Source organism: Acanthisitta chloris, unplaced genomic scaffold (genome assembly GCF_000695815.1).
Source record: "Acanthisitta chloris isolate BGI_N310 unplaced genomic scaffold, ASM69581v1 scaffold8379, whole genome shotgun sequence".
Lineage (NCBI taxonomy): Eukaryota > Metazoa > Chordata > Aves > Passeriformes > Acanthisittidae > Acanthisitta > Acanthisitta chloris.
In genome coordinates, this window is record NW_008693035.1 from 150,980 (window position 1) to 167,774 (window position 16,795).

The 16,795-nt window shown below is 40.1% G+C and overlaps 1 protein-coding gene across 1 annotated transcript in view; it reads right to left on the reverse strand.

Annotated features, from left to right (window-relative positions):
- Positions 1–7,702: 7,702 nt before the first annotated feature.
- The window catches only part of VSTM4 (V-set and transmembrane domain containing 4), a gene marked incomplete at its 5' end in the record, with an annotated part of 31,448 nt that continues 22,355 nt past the window's right edge, over positions 7,703–16,795 (reverse strand). The window contains one exon of the mRNA XM_009082916.1: positions 7,703–7,913. Within this exon, the coding sequence (XP_009081164.1) occupies positions 7,788–7,913 (126 nt within the window). The remainder of the gene's footprint in view (positions 7,914–16,795) is intronic.

Sequence of the window (16,795 nt, forward strand, 5' to 3'; positions counted from 1 at the left end):
AACCTTTATGTAACTTTAAATATCAGTTTAATCTAATCGAGCACCATAAACCCTAAAATGCCTTAATTACACTTATTTGGTTATTGCACAGGCTATCTTGTTCAGCAACAGAAGTCTTATAAATGTTACAGTGAGTGTTAAGTAGTGTCTGATCTCTAGTATTCACAAGTGAAGCAATATTTGCAGAGCTGCCTGTGCACTCTAGGGCCTTTGCATCCCCATAAGAAAGAATTTACTCAAACCTTTTTTTAAGAAATCTATGCAAAGCAATCTGTAATTCCCACAGGAAACTTTTCCCTGTGATTGTCACTGTGTGCTACTGATCCCAAGTCCTTTTCATACAGCGATCTCAAAACTTGTTACAAGAGGGTATTGGCAAGAAGATCATGTCATTTGTGATTGCCTATGGCTGTCACAAGGGAAGTTATCCTGAGAGCCATATGAGCTAAAATAATTTGAAGGAGTGTGCTCCCTTCTGCATGAAAATGCAGCCTGTCATGCTTTTCTCTTATCTTTCAGGAGAAGCATACCAAGGAAGTTGAAAAAAAAGCCCAGGAAAGTTCTGGGTCTGATCCTAGCTCTCTTGTGTCCTCCTGCTTCATACTAAGCATCTCCAAGCCAGGCAATTGGAGTGATTTGTTTGCTTATGGTCACATACATCCCTGAGGGATCAGATAAGTTGTTGCATTACTGGTGTCTCTGTTCAGATGTGTACATGGCAGTTACTGTCACTGAAGTCAGCTAGGTTGATGGAGGGTTGTGAGAGGGTACAAGGCTGGTGGAAGAATGCCAACCCTCCCTATGCTTTTTGCCTTATACACAGGTTGTCATCAGAGCTCTTCCCAAGTGTCAGGAGGCTCATGCAAATTTGCTGCATGAAGTTTTTAAAAGGGAACCCCTCATTCCCTGCACTAAAATGTCTTACAGAAATCTAGTATCCAGAACCAGGCAGCCTTCAGGAGTACATTGGAATATTAGTGACCATGAGTAATATTTCATGTAATGAGTATTGAGCAAATGTAGTCCCTGTAATGGGGACAGTGGTACCTCTGTTCTGTGATCACTTGATGTGTTTCACATTCAGGTGTTGCAACCCTGTGCATGTGGAGGCTGTAGGTGCTGGGCCAGCACTGGGGAGCAATTGTGAGTGTGCTGGCTGGGTGGCTGGAGCTGAGGATGTCAGGTGAGTTCTGTGGTAGAAAGGATGTTGTGAGATCTTACTGATGGGGGAGAAGCTGTCCCTGGGAATGACTGCAACAGCAGCATGGGGACTTGCTCTGTTTCAGATCAGAAATTGTCTCCTCGCTCAGTTTGGACAGGAGGCTCTAAGCACTTTGCTTCTCCTGCGTGAATCTGTTCCCTGGCCATGAGGGACAACAAAAACTCATGCTCCCATAACTGCTCCACTTTTGGTGGTATAGTCAGATCTCCTGAAAGAAGCACATGGATTAAGTCACAGGAATGAACAGAGTGCTCTTTGGCCACTCCTGTGCTCAGTCCATTCCCCATAATCTCCTGTCTGTGATAGTCTCCAGTGGAGAAGTGGTAACAAGTTGTATTTCCTCTGCCAGTGTCTGTCTTTATAGTCCTTATTTTACTGGACTAAGCAAAATAAAATGCAGTCAAGGTGTAGTCATTTGAGTTCCCACCTTTGACTGTCACAGCTGCAGAGTACCAGCTCTGGTAAGCAAGCAAAAGTCATATCTATACGTGACAGTGGGACCATGGATGTTGCAAACAAGAGATTCCAGTAGTGTTATTGAAATAACCAGAGTTCCTGCCAGACTATGAGATTATTTAGTTGAGAAGGTGAAATCCTGATTTTCTCCAAAGCATTTGTCTGCCTGGCAGGCTGACTTCTGCCTGTAATCTGGCATTTGTTGACTTTGGTTGTGTAAGGCGTCCGTTGCCACCGTGCTGGGTGTAGCAGCCTGCGGTGTTCATGGTGGAAGCTCTAGGCAGCTCTTGGCTCTTCAGAGCCTGATTATGAATGGAATATATACTCCATATCTGGGCTGTATATTTACAGGCCCTTCCCTGTGGCAGTGCTGGGACTGTGATAAGTGGGAGGAGGTCCACTAGAAATCTACTGAAGCAGGTCTAATTGTACCAAATAGAGCAGCTCAGTAGAGTAGAAAATAGTCCATATATATCTACCCGAAGAAGATAATGACCTTTTAAATAACAGAAGCAATTTTATTTCAATACCCCAATTACTCTGAACTCTCAAATGTCAAAGTGCCAAGCACTTTCAAAATAACTTAATTTAGACATTTATAGCACTTAGACACTGCTAGTTTCTTATCTAACCTAATTATGGGTTGTACAGGAAATTGCAAAGCATCCCAATTAATGTTATTTTTTATAGTGATACATAGGAATGGCCTTTGCCATTTGCCATTATCATGTGCACAGTGATTTACTAATTTTGGCTTTTGAGTTAGTTCCCTGGCAGGACAGAGCTCTTCTGTCCTCTGGTTGCTCTCTGAGAGCAAGCAAGGAGGAAGTAGAGGTAGAAGTAAGGATAGCTATGTTTGCCTGAGGGATTTGAAGGGCACCTGTTCCTGTGAGAATAGAGTATGATTGCAAAACAGGACCATTTAAGGTGGAGACGTGCCATGTAGAATAATAATGGCTGGTTAGCAAGCTTGTTGATCTTCCTCTGATCTGAGTACTTAAGCCAGGATTCTCGACTTAACTGGTCTCTCACAGGACTAGTTCAGGGGAAAGAGATGTGTAAATCTGCTTAACTGGCTGCCTGAAAAATCCCTTCACAGACAGTGCTGAGCAGTTTCCCTTCTGTCTCCTACGCATAGCAGGCAGAATCAGAGGTGGAAGAAATGGTGCAGCACCACTGAGTGGTATCCAGTGACTTCTTGTTTGCTTTCATGTTAAGGGGAGGACCTGCATCCAGTTACCATGTTTGAAAGTAATAACCATTGCCCATACCCATGTGTTTTTTTGCCCTTTAAATTTTATGTGATGTCTTTGTTCTGTGCTGTGCTCCCCCAGGCTCCCTGGTGTCAGGAGAGAGCTGTCAGCAGTCAGAGAAGTTCCTGCAGGCCTCCTCTTTCCTGAGGATAATCCAAAACTATCAATGGCTAATTTCTCTAATAAAGACATGGAGTTGTAGGTAGCTATGTACTGAAGTGGCTGTTAACTGTGCTCAAGATGATGCCAGGCTGGAATGGGAAAGCAAAGGTGATCTTGTCTCTAGGTACAGAATCCTAATGCACTGTTGTGTTCTCATGCACTTCCTTATGGTAAAATACTGCTTCAGACAAATAGATAGGATTTTAACATGGCTTAACTCAAATCCATGAGGGAAAGTGTGTTCAACTCAACAGCTTGCATTCAAGAGGGGCACAGGGGACAGGCATGCAGGGAGGTTTTCCCCTAGCCAGGACCAAACCCAAGTGAGCTTGTGTGGGGACTCTGAGCATGTGACCTCCTACTTCCCTGGTGTGAAATGCAGGAGAGTCTCAGATCCTGCACAGCAGGGAGAAATGCAATTGCAGTGACTAGCTGTGTTATGTACTGAAATGAAAACCTGAGCAGCTCTCAGCTGGAGGCTCAAAAAGGGCTGCCAGAACATTTCTGACTGGAGTGGTCAAAGACTGAAAAGTCTTTTGTGGGGTTTGCAAACAGCCCAGCAATGCTGGTAAGGAACAAAAGAGATACAATATGGTGCCAAGACAGGTAGGATTCCTGCCCTACCTTGCTATGATTAGTGGTGTGAAAATGGATGATGAGGAGAGTATGTAACCTTATTACTGTTGGTTTCTAAGAAGAGGTTAGACCAACCTGTACCAGGTTAAGTCAAGATGTGTTGGTCCAGCCTCGAGATCAAGTAATAGACTAGCTGACATCTCAAAATCTGTCCTATCTCCACTTTCTCTTTTTGTTCTGAGAGGAATAACACTAACTCAGGAGTCTTCTACTGACATGCAGTCTTTTGACCTATCCTGCTTCCCAACCAAGGTAGCAAAATGGTATCAAACCAGGTGAAAGGAAGCACACCAAATGAGTATATTTCAGATTAGTGCAGAAACTCAGAAGAGCAAATGTTATGCAGTAGAATTTAGGAAATTTATGTTTTACTCTGACAGATTAGATTGAAGCTCTTTGCACCTTGATGTCACTCACCAGAGGTGTTTTGGAGAAGTCCTCAAGAAGCAGAATTTAACCTACAAATTAAACACCAAATACAACCTTACCTGGTCTGAATCCTGCTATGCCAGTAGAACTTGTCCAAACCCTGGCTAAGGACACAAGTTTATTGAACTTCTTAATGAAGAGAGCCCCAAAATTACGTTACAGTTATAGTAAAACAAATAATTTGCTTGCAATGACATAGATAATGACATGCTGACCACACCTACCAATTAGAAAGTTATAATAAAGAGTAATAAAATACGTTTTCCTTGGGCTGCAGAATCACCCCCCACACAGCCCATGGCACTAATATGATTTACTCCTATTTGCTGACGGAGGATTCTAGTAATAAAATTTAATGTTGAGGAACAAGGTGCATTTAACCAAAGCTGTAAACATATCTAATTCTATTTAAAGCTATAGGGTGTAGTATATTAGCATTTAACAATCTGATACTAAATTGGTGTGAAGCTAATAGAGCTGTATTTGTTAAAATATCAGCACTAGGCCATGTTTTACCAATGACAACAGAAGGAGTAACCAAAATACTATGACTCAGCAGACTCCAACTGCTGCTTAATAAAGTATTAAAGAGTCTTCATGGGAGCTCCTGTCATAAAAGAAGAGTGGATCACATTCAGCTCTGCTGCTGTTCTGCTGAAGCCAGAGACTGTTAGGCCAGGGATTAATTTGGCCTTGAAGGTCCTGTTAGAAGGAGATAAATCCACTTACTCTGCATTTCTCAAACTAAAGTGTATTATACTCAGTGAAATTTTCTTCTCTGTAGTCTTTCAAGTTACTTTGATACTTAAAGGCATACAAATAGTTGCAATGTAAATGATGATAAATTTCTCCAATGACATTATCTGGCATTATTAAATCTAAGTGGACATTGCATAAGAAGAGGCATAGGAAATGTCTGCTCTGGAAGATGAGTGTTCTCCTAAGTAGTATTTCTGGCCCTGTTTCACTCAGCTGGTCTGTTGCCTTGCAGTTACAAATGGAAAACATTTGAAAAGCTTGGAATTTCCTGCAGAATGAAGAATTCAATTCCCAATACTGGGATTTTCTAAATGCTGAGTAAGAGATAAACACATATCCTTGAAGCAATAAATCCTGCACAGACTGAGAGAACGTATCTTACAAAAAAAAGGTAATTTATTCAGCTCAATTAACTATTATTTTGGGGAACTAGCTATCAAATATAAACAAGAGTATAGAGAATATTAATACATGAAGAATGGTATTCATTAACATGCTGGACATAAACATACAGTAGAGGATTTTTCTGAACAATGGGCACAATGGCCAGTTGTATGCAAAACGAATGTTTATAACCAAACTCAAAAGTTTTCACAACTAAGTGGTCAACTCATTAATGTGTTAGGGTTTTATTTTTAATTCCAAAGGAATGACTAATAAATTCTATACTTCTCTAAGGCCTTTCTAACAGCTGTCTGTGTAACAGATGTCCTCTCTGAAGAGTCAGTCAAACTCTGGCTGTTCCAAAATTGATCCCTAATGTTGGATCACTCTTTAGCACCAATTTGTTTTTGGTCAATGAGTTGATGGCTGTTGTCACTGAAAGTCCAACATCAGATCAGAGAACAAGGAAAGATACTATGCCCTTTTGGTGGGTGATTAACTCTGGGATAATGAAAAGGTGAAACAAACATTTTCTTGACAGCTCACAAATGCAAACATTAAAAATGCAAATAATTACTATCAAACCTATTGATTAAAGCTGGCCTTAGTTTGGAAAGAACTGTTTTGGTGAAGGACTAGAATTGGAATTAGTACTGTACATAATGGCAAATCTGATAAGCATTCCTTAAATTCTTTTTTATACAACAGATTTTTATCTAATGTGGAAGCAGGTGACTGCATTTTATATTTACAGATCCTGGCTATACAATAACATATTATGTGCCACTTGATCTCTACCCCTAGTCAGAAAAGTTAAAAAACACTTTATAAAGACTCACTTATTCTGGTGAAACCCTCCAAAAGGCAGTGATGTGCCCTCTCCCTTTGTTGTATATCCCCATCTTGGCATTGTCATCCCTGCCCTCCTCTCCTGCATTCCCATGTAGTAACAGGAACAAGGGCATGACTGTTCCTGTTATGGTTTTCAGCTGAGCCCTGGTGAGACATTATTCTGTCACTAAAAAGGCATGACCTGTAAAGGAAGAAGCAACTTGGACCACCTTGGTTAGGATTCCAAAACCCAAGGCCTGCAAGTGCTACTCCAAAATCTACACTAAATACTGCTGAAGGAGTGGCCTATCATGGGGCTCCCTTCCAGATGTGGAGAAGACCTAGCACATGCCAAGTATCAGATCTCCATGACCTGATGGTGAGCTAAAGAGCTCGTGCTTTTACATCTCTATAACTGCAGTTACTCAAGAGCTAAAGCTTCTCAAGTGCTGAAAGGTGTTGGGTGTCAAACTCTCCCTGAGCTTTGGTGAAATATGGACATTGGAGATACAGGAGCTTGAACACATCTGTCCAGCTATGCTTCATGACTGAAATGCCCAGGATGCCATAGAAAGGCTCATTTTCCATGAACATGTATCAAAGGAGAAAAAAGAATCCCGTCTCAGTTATCAAGAGGTAAAGAAAAAGGAAGGTTACTTTGTGCACCCACATTAGGCTCATTTTTCTGTCTCCTGAACCCTGGTCTTTCCACAGAAGTATCTCCAAAGTAAGCCAGCAGGGCATTATAGTCTGCTCCATACCAAAGCAGAAGCTGTGTGATTCTTCCTCTAGCTCAGCATCTCAGTAATGCAGGACACAGGAGGAAACTTTGACAGGCCTGAGAGCACCAAACTCAACCAAGTCGAAAAGCAGTGTCCTGGCTCTGTCAGTCTTTCACTCATTATAATGTTTTTCCTATTCCCAATCAGAATTAAAAAAAAGATTAAATCCTGGAAAATGTTCCCAAGTTATAAATATTCTTCCTTAAATCATTGGGGTTTAACTATGAATGTTTCCTTTGGATTACTTTGAAATATTATATTTCAAACACCCTACTAAAAGTAAGTTTTTTAAGACAATGTCATTTAGAAAGGGAATTTGAATGTATAGCAAACAAACCTCTTTACTATTTCTGGAGGGGGAAGAAAGACATAAAAAGTAATTTTAGCTTTTCCTTAGCTGTTAAAAAAAAGTCTTAGCTTCACTGGGTTAATATTTTCCTGATGGGACAAAATGCATTAAAGTGACAATTTTCCTGGTCAGTGGTCTTTGCCTTGAGAAGCAGGCTGATGGGCATGGATCCTGCCAGTCGTCCTCCTGAGGATTGTGAAGATGTGGATGTTTGCAGCTGGACTCATCACATTAACATTAAAGAAGGAATAATGTTTAATGTTAAAAATGCCCCAGGTGGAACTTCAGTCCATTCACATCAGGGGTATAGAACATATGAAGTATAACTCTGGAATGTCACTCGTAGACCAGCTGCTTTTTCTATGATTACTTTCAACTAGATTGTGTTTAAAAGTCTCATAGAAAAATAGAAGAGCATGAATGGAAATAAAAAAATAAGGACATTTGTATGATTTTTATAAATAAACAGCATAGCAAGAATTAAATAGAACACTGACAAAGGACATTTATACAGGCATGAACTATTACAGCTTGTTCTCCTCAAAGAGTATCTGTGCGTAGACTGTCGTACTGGGAATGCCTTTGGCTTCCTGAATAGGCTTCATAAGTTCAAGTTCAGCATATGTTAAATTCTCCTCTGCAATTTTTGGCTAGAAAACAGAACCAACAAATTAGTTATAATGTCATTACCACTAAATGTAGATTATATAGAATGGACTATATTTCTTCTCTCCCCCATGCTAATTCTACTCTGCTGTTAATCAGTTTACTCCGTAATAGACTTAGTTCATAGAAGATGAAATAAAAATAAATTAAGAATAAGAAACAGGAATAAGTAGAATTTTCAGGTTCAGTTCTGTTTTCTCCTTGTTTCTCAAACACTGAACATTTTGACCTTCAAATATTGCAAATTTGAAAGATGAATGTTAGCAATATGTTCAGCCTCCTTAATCCTAAATTTCCCAATTTGATTTATTGCAGATTTCACAATTTGAAAGATATGTGCCAGATTTCCTTCCCAGCTGCAAACCTTGGACCAGTTACATCTCTAACCACAGCTACTCATACTGCCTCTCAGTATGTTTCTTATCAGAACAAAAAACTTGTGAAAAATACACAGAAGGCAACAAAAAAATTGGATAGAATTGAGTTACTGCCATTCCAATGGAATTTCACCACTTTTGCCAAGCTATAGATGAGTTCAGAGTTCAGAACAAAGCTCATGCCACCAAAGCAGTTTGCGGTATTACAGCAGTTGAGTTTTAGACTTAAAATCATAAAATTTAACTAAGAGATATGTTATCAATAAAATTCACTGAAGGCATTTCATGTGGGTGACAGAAGCTGCCTACTGCTATTGCAGACTTCATCCAGACTCTGGTGACTTAGAAGAGGAAAGTCTTATGCTCCTGTGTGTATTTTGCTCATCAATACGGAGTCAGTTGTACCATATCAAATTCACCTCAGAAAATGTAGCAACAAACAAAAGAGTTGCTGTGGAATTTTACATGGGGAAGAAGGCTGTACTTCTAAGGCCCTACGCAAGTGAAGAACTGCAGAATTTGTTCTTTTATCATCTTGAGCACTGTGTTCTACCTGAATAACTGGTGTCCTGAAGCAGAAGTAGAAAAAAGACAATTAAAACACAAAAACATTTCAGCCATGTGAATTTTTGCATTCACAAGAAGCAACCATAAAAAGGTTGCATTTCTCAGACATAGAAAAGCTTTGCCAGTTGTAAACTTAAAACTGACTCAAGGTTCATAAACCAAGATTTTCCACTACTTAAATGTTATCATGAAATTGTAAGTATTTTCCAAGGGCAAGATTTTATTTTATGTTTTATCTATTGCTATTTATTTTTGATTTAACACAAATGATTCCTGTTCCCTTGAAATGTGTTTGAATAATTATTGCATTGTGTTCTGCCTAAAAAGAGAAACATCAAATACCCTCCAAAGTCAGTCCCTGTGCTCCCCTGCTTCCTGTCTTTTGCACTGCTATGGAATCCTCTCATTTTGCCTTGACAATTGCTCACACTCAGCATTTCTGGCTGTTTCCCTCAGGGTGGAAAAGTTTACACCTTTCCAGCATTAATTTGATCTTAGTTTTTCTCTAAAGATCAGATCCTCAAATACTTCCTGCAGCTGACACTGCTGCTGCAAGTGATGTCATTGAGCCAGTTGGTCTGTGCATGTGAGTAAAGGCTGTTTGCAGGGCTGACTGTGCAGGACTGGCATCCCTGCGTTTCATTATTCACATGGTCTTCCCTCTCTCTCCTTCTTGCATGAGTAGTCCTATTTGATCTCTGCTTCTGGCCCTCATTCACTATCAAATGTTTCACAATACAGAAAATTTCCAGCTTTCATTGAATTCTCTGGTGTAATGGCATAAAAGGAATTCCTGTGGATACCAGTCAGATCTTTACTGTAACAGAAATAAAATCACACATATATTTTCTTTGTTAATGTATTAGGATTGAACTGAACCACAATGTTTAGAAAGACATCTGCCCTATCCTGGCCTTGGCTTAAAGAGAATAAACTCTTGGTCCACTGCTATGATGCTTAATTAATGTTTACATTCCCTTCTTCTTTCTATCCTGAAAGTATTAGTCTCGGTTTCTAGGCACTTAAGTTGTATTTTGCTTTTTAAGATATGTTAAAGATTCCTTTTCAGATTTCAAAACTGTATGTGCCTGTCTATTCTGTAGGTAGTACAGAGGCTAAATACAGGAGTTACACTGAGGACAGACATCACAATAACACCAACAAACATTGAAGACTTTATTCCCAGGGTATGATAGCACATCTAGTCTCTGCTTGAAGGTGTTGGGAGTTTTGGTGCCAGTTTCAGTGGGTGTCACATTGGACACTCAATGCATAATGATGCATGTGAAAAGTCTCCCAAAATTGAATCTGATACAACTTTACAAACAAGCTGTTGGTCACTGCCAGAGTAAAACTCTACCTTTCCTAAGACTGACATAGGGCATCTGTTGAGGTAGAAATATTTCCATTGTTTTGTAGGAATCATTTGCTCAGGACAAGCTATATCTGTATGTGCTTTCCCCTTTGCTGTTTAATCACATTTCTTGTTATGTTTCCATTTAGAAAATGCCTCATGTCCTAAAATAGCCACCCCAACGCCCAGCTCATGTAAATTTTAGAAGTAAGATTTATGAAATCATATTGTCCAGGTGTTTTATTATATTATCTCAAAATTGCATTGTTTTCCAGTGTAGATTATCTCTTTATTCTTACTTTATTCTATTATGTTTGGATATGAAAAATAACACTAGATTCCCCAAAACAAGTCATTGGGCAGTAGTGGCTGATGTGTTGCTTTCATACATTTTTATGATGTTCCTATAGTAAACATAATTTAATAAAGCCAAAACACACTAAATAAATAATTGCATCTAGAAAAGCAATAAAACCAAATAAAATTAGTACTTTCATAAGTGGAAAAGGTACTTCAATTACTGCTACAAGCAACAGCACACCATAAAATGTGTAGAATAATTTCCCTTATGCATATTTCTAGTATGTAATAATTTGATTGAAAATATGAGGAAACACACAGGAGGTTCAAAATTGTGAAAGGTATACAGTTTTCAGCAAAAGATGTGTAATAACAGTACATGGAAGCCAACACTACTTTAAGTACCTACGGTAGCCAGGGTTTTATTCCATACCCTTCTGCACTTCATTTATCAACCACATGTTTAATTTAATTTCGCTGGTTTGTTTGTCCAAAACCAATTTTTGTTTTGAGCAGGCAGGGAAAGAAAACTAATTCTACGACTTCATCTCTCACTTGGATTGGATAGTGTTTTGGCAGTGTAGACCTGGAACCCTTCCACCACCTCCTTCCTGGAACAATTGTGTGACTTTAATAACTGATATTATAGGTGGGACTGACAGTAGGGTTGAAGAGGAAGAGACAATGAATGACTTGCCATTCACCACTCTCCTTCCATCCTGGCTCTTCGCTTAGGAGGTCATTGGCATTTCTATGGCTACAACATCCTATTCTAAAAAATTACATCACTGTTCTACAATAACACTGAAATTATTTTTTTCATATAGAATTCTGTTCTATTCCTAGCTACAGTATTTATCTTTTATGTTTTCTCATCTTGGGATCACATACTTTGCCAAAATATAAATTAGGAAGAATCATGATTTTCCACTGTATCTTCTGGCAAATGCAAAATGATTCCTCTTCCAGATTTCTTCCAGTTTAATTTTAGTTTATTCCAGTCACAGGGCTTTCCATGGGCAACTGTTCAAAAGAGTTCACTTATAGGAAGATTTTTCTTATTAAATATCTGCAAGGTCTATCATGTGAATATTTAAAAGAGACTAAAGGATGTGTATATGTAATTTTGGTTTTATTGGGTTTGTCTAGTACATAAATGTGTTTGAAATTCACTAGAAATGTTGGGTCTTTAATCAAAATTATTCTGATTTTTATGTTTTAATTACCAGGAATCTCAATTTTGGTCTTCCTAGGCTTAGTTGGTTTATTTCTTGCCAGTCTCAAGGATGTTTGCTGCGAGCACTGTCAGACATGAAAGTTCTTGAAGTTTAACTAAGACTACTTTTATCCAAATTTGTAATTAGCTATAAAGAGAACAAGTAAATGATAACCTCATAAATTTAACTTATCTGAAAAAACAACTGGTGCCAACTTGCACTTACAGATTGCTGCAATCTCAGTGTTCTGTGACCACACTAGGTAACATGAAGATGACAAAAAGAATGTGAATTTCTAATTATAGAAGTAAAAACAAAGTTACAAATCCCTGCTTTTAGCTTACAGTCAAAAATGTATAGAAAAGGGCTCACTTCTCAGATCATTTCAATCGTATATATTTCAGAGACTATTGCTGCAGACACTTGCCTTCAAATTCAGTGGAACTAGATGATCTTTAAGGTCCATTCCAACCCAAGCCTTTCTATGATTCTATGAAATTCCAGTCAGAGCTTCACAGTATTTTTAGTAACTCCGGTTTCCTGCAGCAATGCTTGAAAATGAAACTCCACCCTCACTGGCATGCCCTGTGCTCACGGGTGAATGGATTAGGTCAGCAAGGACAAAACCTTGCCAATTCTGCATCTGTTTGCTGGTGTGATTGCCAGTACACGGCAAATTGCCACCTATGGCTTTGCCATGCTGCTGTTGGGTGCACACTGCAGTGTCAGGGGATGCTGTAGAAAGTGAAAATGGGAAAGGTAGAGTTAAGAGGTGGTGTTAAGGTTTGTTTGATCCAGTCTCTACAAATTGTACTTCTCTCCAGGTTACTCCACAGCACAAAGAAAGAGGCCTTGCCCCAATGCCATAAAGTAGCTCTTTCTTAATAAGCATGTGCTGAAACTACCATTTTTCTTCCTCTCCCCTACTCTTGCAAAAGCCAAGCTTGAATCTTTGGCCTTTTCCCTTTCATGTTTGAGAAACATCCTGTTTTGTAGTCACAGTTGGTAAAGAGCTCCACAGAAAAAAATGTGGATACTGTCCAGATGGCACAGCTCAGGAGCATCCTGTGTCACTGCCTGAGCACACTCCATCAGAAAGTGTCTAGACAGGACTCTCCAGGACAACTGGATGGGCTTTGACCACAGGGACAGATTGTTGGTTCTCTCTGCGTGAATGCCCAGAGGGGAGGAAACTGCATGCTGTGTGCAGCCTGAGGAAAAGGAGGTAGCCAATCTTCTCCTCTGCATATCTCCTTTTCAAAAGCATCTGGTTTTTGAAGCTGTGAGAGGGGATGTTGTATGGCTGACAGTTTGGCCATCACTGGAGGGTCAGTTACAGAGTTGAAGGTGAGAATCTGCTGAAGCAAAGATCCAGCATGTTTGGTGGACAGGCTGCAACTTCTTTGCCTGGGCCACCAGGACGGGGAGAGAGCACATGCTAGCAGTGTGGTCAGGCAGGAGAAAACTCACTGTAGCTTCAGAGAGAAAAGGATTAGGCCTTTGACAGTCCTATTTTAAATATCCACTGGTAAACCCCGCTCTCTATAATGTGCGGTCTCTCTTGTCCCAGCAGTGTTCTTAAGGGCCACAGACACACTTTAAACCCAAACCCTACAAACTGCAGTGGGATGATTCCCTCATTAAGGTAGTATCTTAACTAAGAATTCAGAAAGAGATTTTCTTTTTTTCTTTTTTTTTAAAAAGATCTTCAAGTGTTTACCAATGTCAGTGACTTTGTTGCAGGCAGAAAGCCAGAGATTCCCCTGGAACACAGGAGCTTCAAAGATTATTTTTGCAGAAGTTCTGAAGCTAGATCCACAAAATGAGTTATCCCCTAGAAATGCTACTGGCCAGCATGACTGTTGAAATATCAAGGCAGACATTGGCTTCTCAGTGCCAAAGCTAAGAAATATGACACTGGAAAACATGGGGAATAAGAAGTATGACTTCTACTGGCACTATCAGTTAAAAAGGACAGGGCTTTTTCCATTAAGATGTCTATTTTTTACTGTCTATAGCATAAAATGTTTCCCAGATTCCCTGGGAACAATATGTACAATTATTTGTGAAACCTCTTTCAGCATTGCATCTAAATTTTGCTATTGAATTCCAGAGTTGTTATAATAACAAAGTCAGGGACAAAGATGACTTAGTAAGTCCCACTGAATGAGTTTTGGGAAAAGAGCATACTCACCTTTGCTCTGTTCCTTTTATAGTTACAATTATTCCTAGATTCTAAACAACAATGCTGGAAATGAGACTGATTTATTCTTATCCTTCAAAAGTGCCAAGGAAGCACTTAAAAGTTTAGACTTTGCTGGTGACACTTTTATTACTCCAAATGTGTCATCACACAAAAATCATCTGCTGTGGGATTTTGTAAATAGACAAGTCTTAGCACAATTCCACCACGAAATTTTATGTATTTATACAAATTATTGTACACACGGTGATTTTTCTCCTCCACACTTCCAGCTGAAAACAGTAATCTTGACAGGAACAGACAGGCAGAATCTATTAATATATAGCTCTGCAGCTGGTGTCAGTTATGGGTTCTTTGACAATGATATGGCCTATGCAGCATCAGGCATGCTGGCATCAGATGGGACTTGCTTTTCTCAGCAAGGAAGGAGAGTCTTTGCCCAGGAACTAATGAGACTCACTGGTAGGGCTTTGAACTAGATAGGATGGGGTAGGAGGATAATACAAAGCTTGTCCCTGGCAGACTGTGGCAAAGTATGGAGAAGTTAGAGGGAGGGCCCTCAGCAGGCAATGCTGAGATACACCAGCCACAGTGGAGCACACCTGCAGTCTTGCAGAGATCAGCCAGGGAGTGCTGAGATAATAAAAGCCAACAGGGATACTTCAGAGAACCACTCTAGTATCAAAAGAAGGCTTAAGAGGGAATACCTCTATCAAGCAGCTGAAGATGCAACTGTTAGGATTGCAGAGCACCTCTTTGCTCTCCTATTGGGATACTGTCATCATCAAACACTTCTATTAGGTGCCTACACACCAGTGCACACAGTATGGGGAACAAACAGAACTAGAGATCTGTGCGCAGTCACAGGCCTTTGATCTCACTGCGATTACAGAGACATGGTGGGATAGCTCACATGACTGGAATGATGTCATGAAGGGCTACACACTGTTTAGAAGAGACAGACCAGGAAGGCATGATGGTGGAGCTGCCCTCTATGTGGCACAGCACTTAGAATGTATTGAGCTCTGCCTTGGTGAGGGTGATGAGCGAGTCAAGAGTTTATGGGTTAGGATAAAAGGGCAGAATAGAAGGGTGATGTTGTTGTGGGTGTGTGCTACAGGCCACCAGATCAAGAGGAAGAAGTGGATGAAGCCTAGAAGCAGTCTCCAAGTCACAGGCTCTGGTTCTTGTAGGGGACTTTAACTACCCTGACATCCACTGGAAAAGCTAGGCAGCAAAGCACAAACAGTCCAGGAGGTTCCTGGAAAGAAGGCTCTTCGCAGTGGTGGAAACCAATAAAACAAGAAGTAACAGGCAGAAACTGATGCACAGGAAGTTTCACTTGAATATGAGGAAGAACTTCTTTACTGTGTGAGTGACCACACACTGGAACAAACTGCCCAGAGAGGTTGTAGATTCTCCCTCACTGGAGATATTAAAGAACTGCCTGGACACAATCCTGTGCCATGTGCTGTAGGATGGCCCTGCTTGAGCAGGGAGATTGGACCAGATGACCCACTGTGGTCCCTTCCAACCTAACTGATTCTGTGACTCTGTGACTGCTGCTTGGGTATAAAGGTAACAACGTGTGATCTGAATGGGAAAGCAGGCAAGCTATTCAGTAGTTTTGAATATATTGTGTTCTGAGTGTCAACCTGAATGTGTAAATTATATTCATGTTCCTATGGACATCTCACATCCTAAGGAGAGACTGAAAAATACGTTAAAAAAAGGATTATTCTTCTTGCAGAGAGATAAGTTATAAGGGCTGGATGGAAATATTAAAGAATCACAGGGAGTCAAGGGAAAAACTGTTCACTCCTCCTTGTATATCATATGTATGATGTTACTTCAAGCCTGTGGAGATCAATAATGCCTTAAGAAATTGGGAGCTTAAATCATCACCCATTGTTATATATTGTGGAGGAAACAACTCTTCTAACAGAGGGTGGCACAGCTTTTAATTTAAGATCATCCAGGAGAAAGGAAGACCCAATTGCTCCCAGATCCAGAAGCCACAAATTACCGAGCAGACATATTTCAATTCCTTTTTCTTTTTCAAGGAAAGGGCCAATGGTACCTATGGTAAAGACTACTGAGGAATCCTACTAGCTGTGCAAATTACTGACTAGCCTACCTTTCCTAGCTCACTTGATGCATATGGTATAAGACTGGCTAGAATGATGTAGTGCTTAATTTAAGATGAAAAAGAAGATGGGAAAAAACACAACTCACTCATCAAGGACAATCCTGCAATGTGTAAATTTGCTCCCATATTGCTGTGAGGTTGAAGCTGCAGAACACCAGGCTGGAGAACAGCTTAGAAGGCATAAATTTCCCAGCAATGAGAAATCTAAGGCAGCTCCTTACATTTCACAGCTTTGACATGGTAATCAGACTGCAGATTATCCACTCGCAGATCTAGACCCCTTTTCCAAAAGAACTGCAGGCTTACTGGTTCTAATACACAGTGGATCTGGTTGGTTTGCTGTTCAGTGGGAAATGCACTCCTGAAACCTAAGTCAGAGGGGTTCTTCAGGTGAAGGAAACTTGAGTTTCTGGGCAGCTTAAGGAGCACCTGCCGTCATTGCTTGATTCAGGAGTACACAGCAATGTAGAACACTGAGCTCAATGTGCAATGCTGAAAGCTTGATTTTGCTGAGTATAGGCAGATGTGACCAAGTCACAGTCTTCTCAGTTCCATAGGTAGCAAACCTCTGCCAAGTTCCTGCTCAAAACAACACCCTTCTGCTTTGTGGATATGGCAGGAGCAGGGAAGCTGTCCTTTGAATGAACACTTGTAAATTCCAGGCTTTCAGACATATTACTCATTACAGAGTAAGCATGT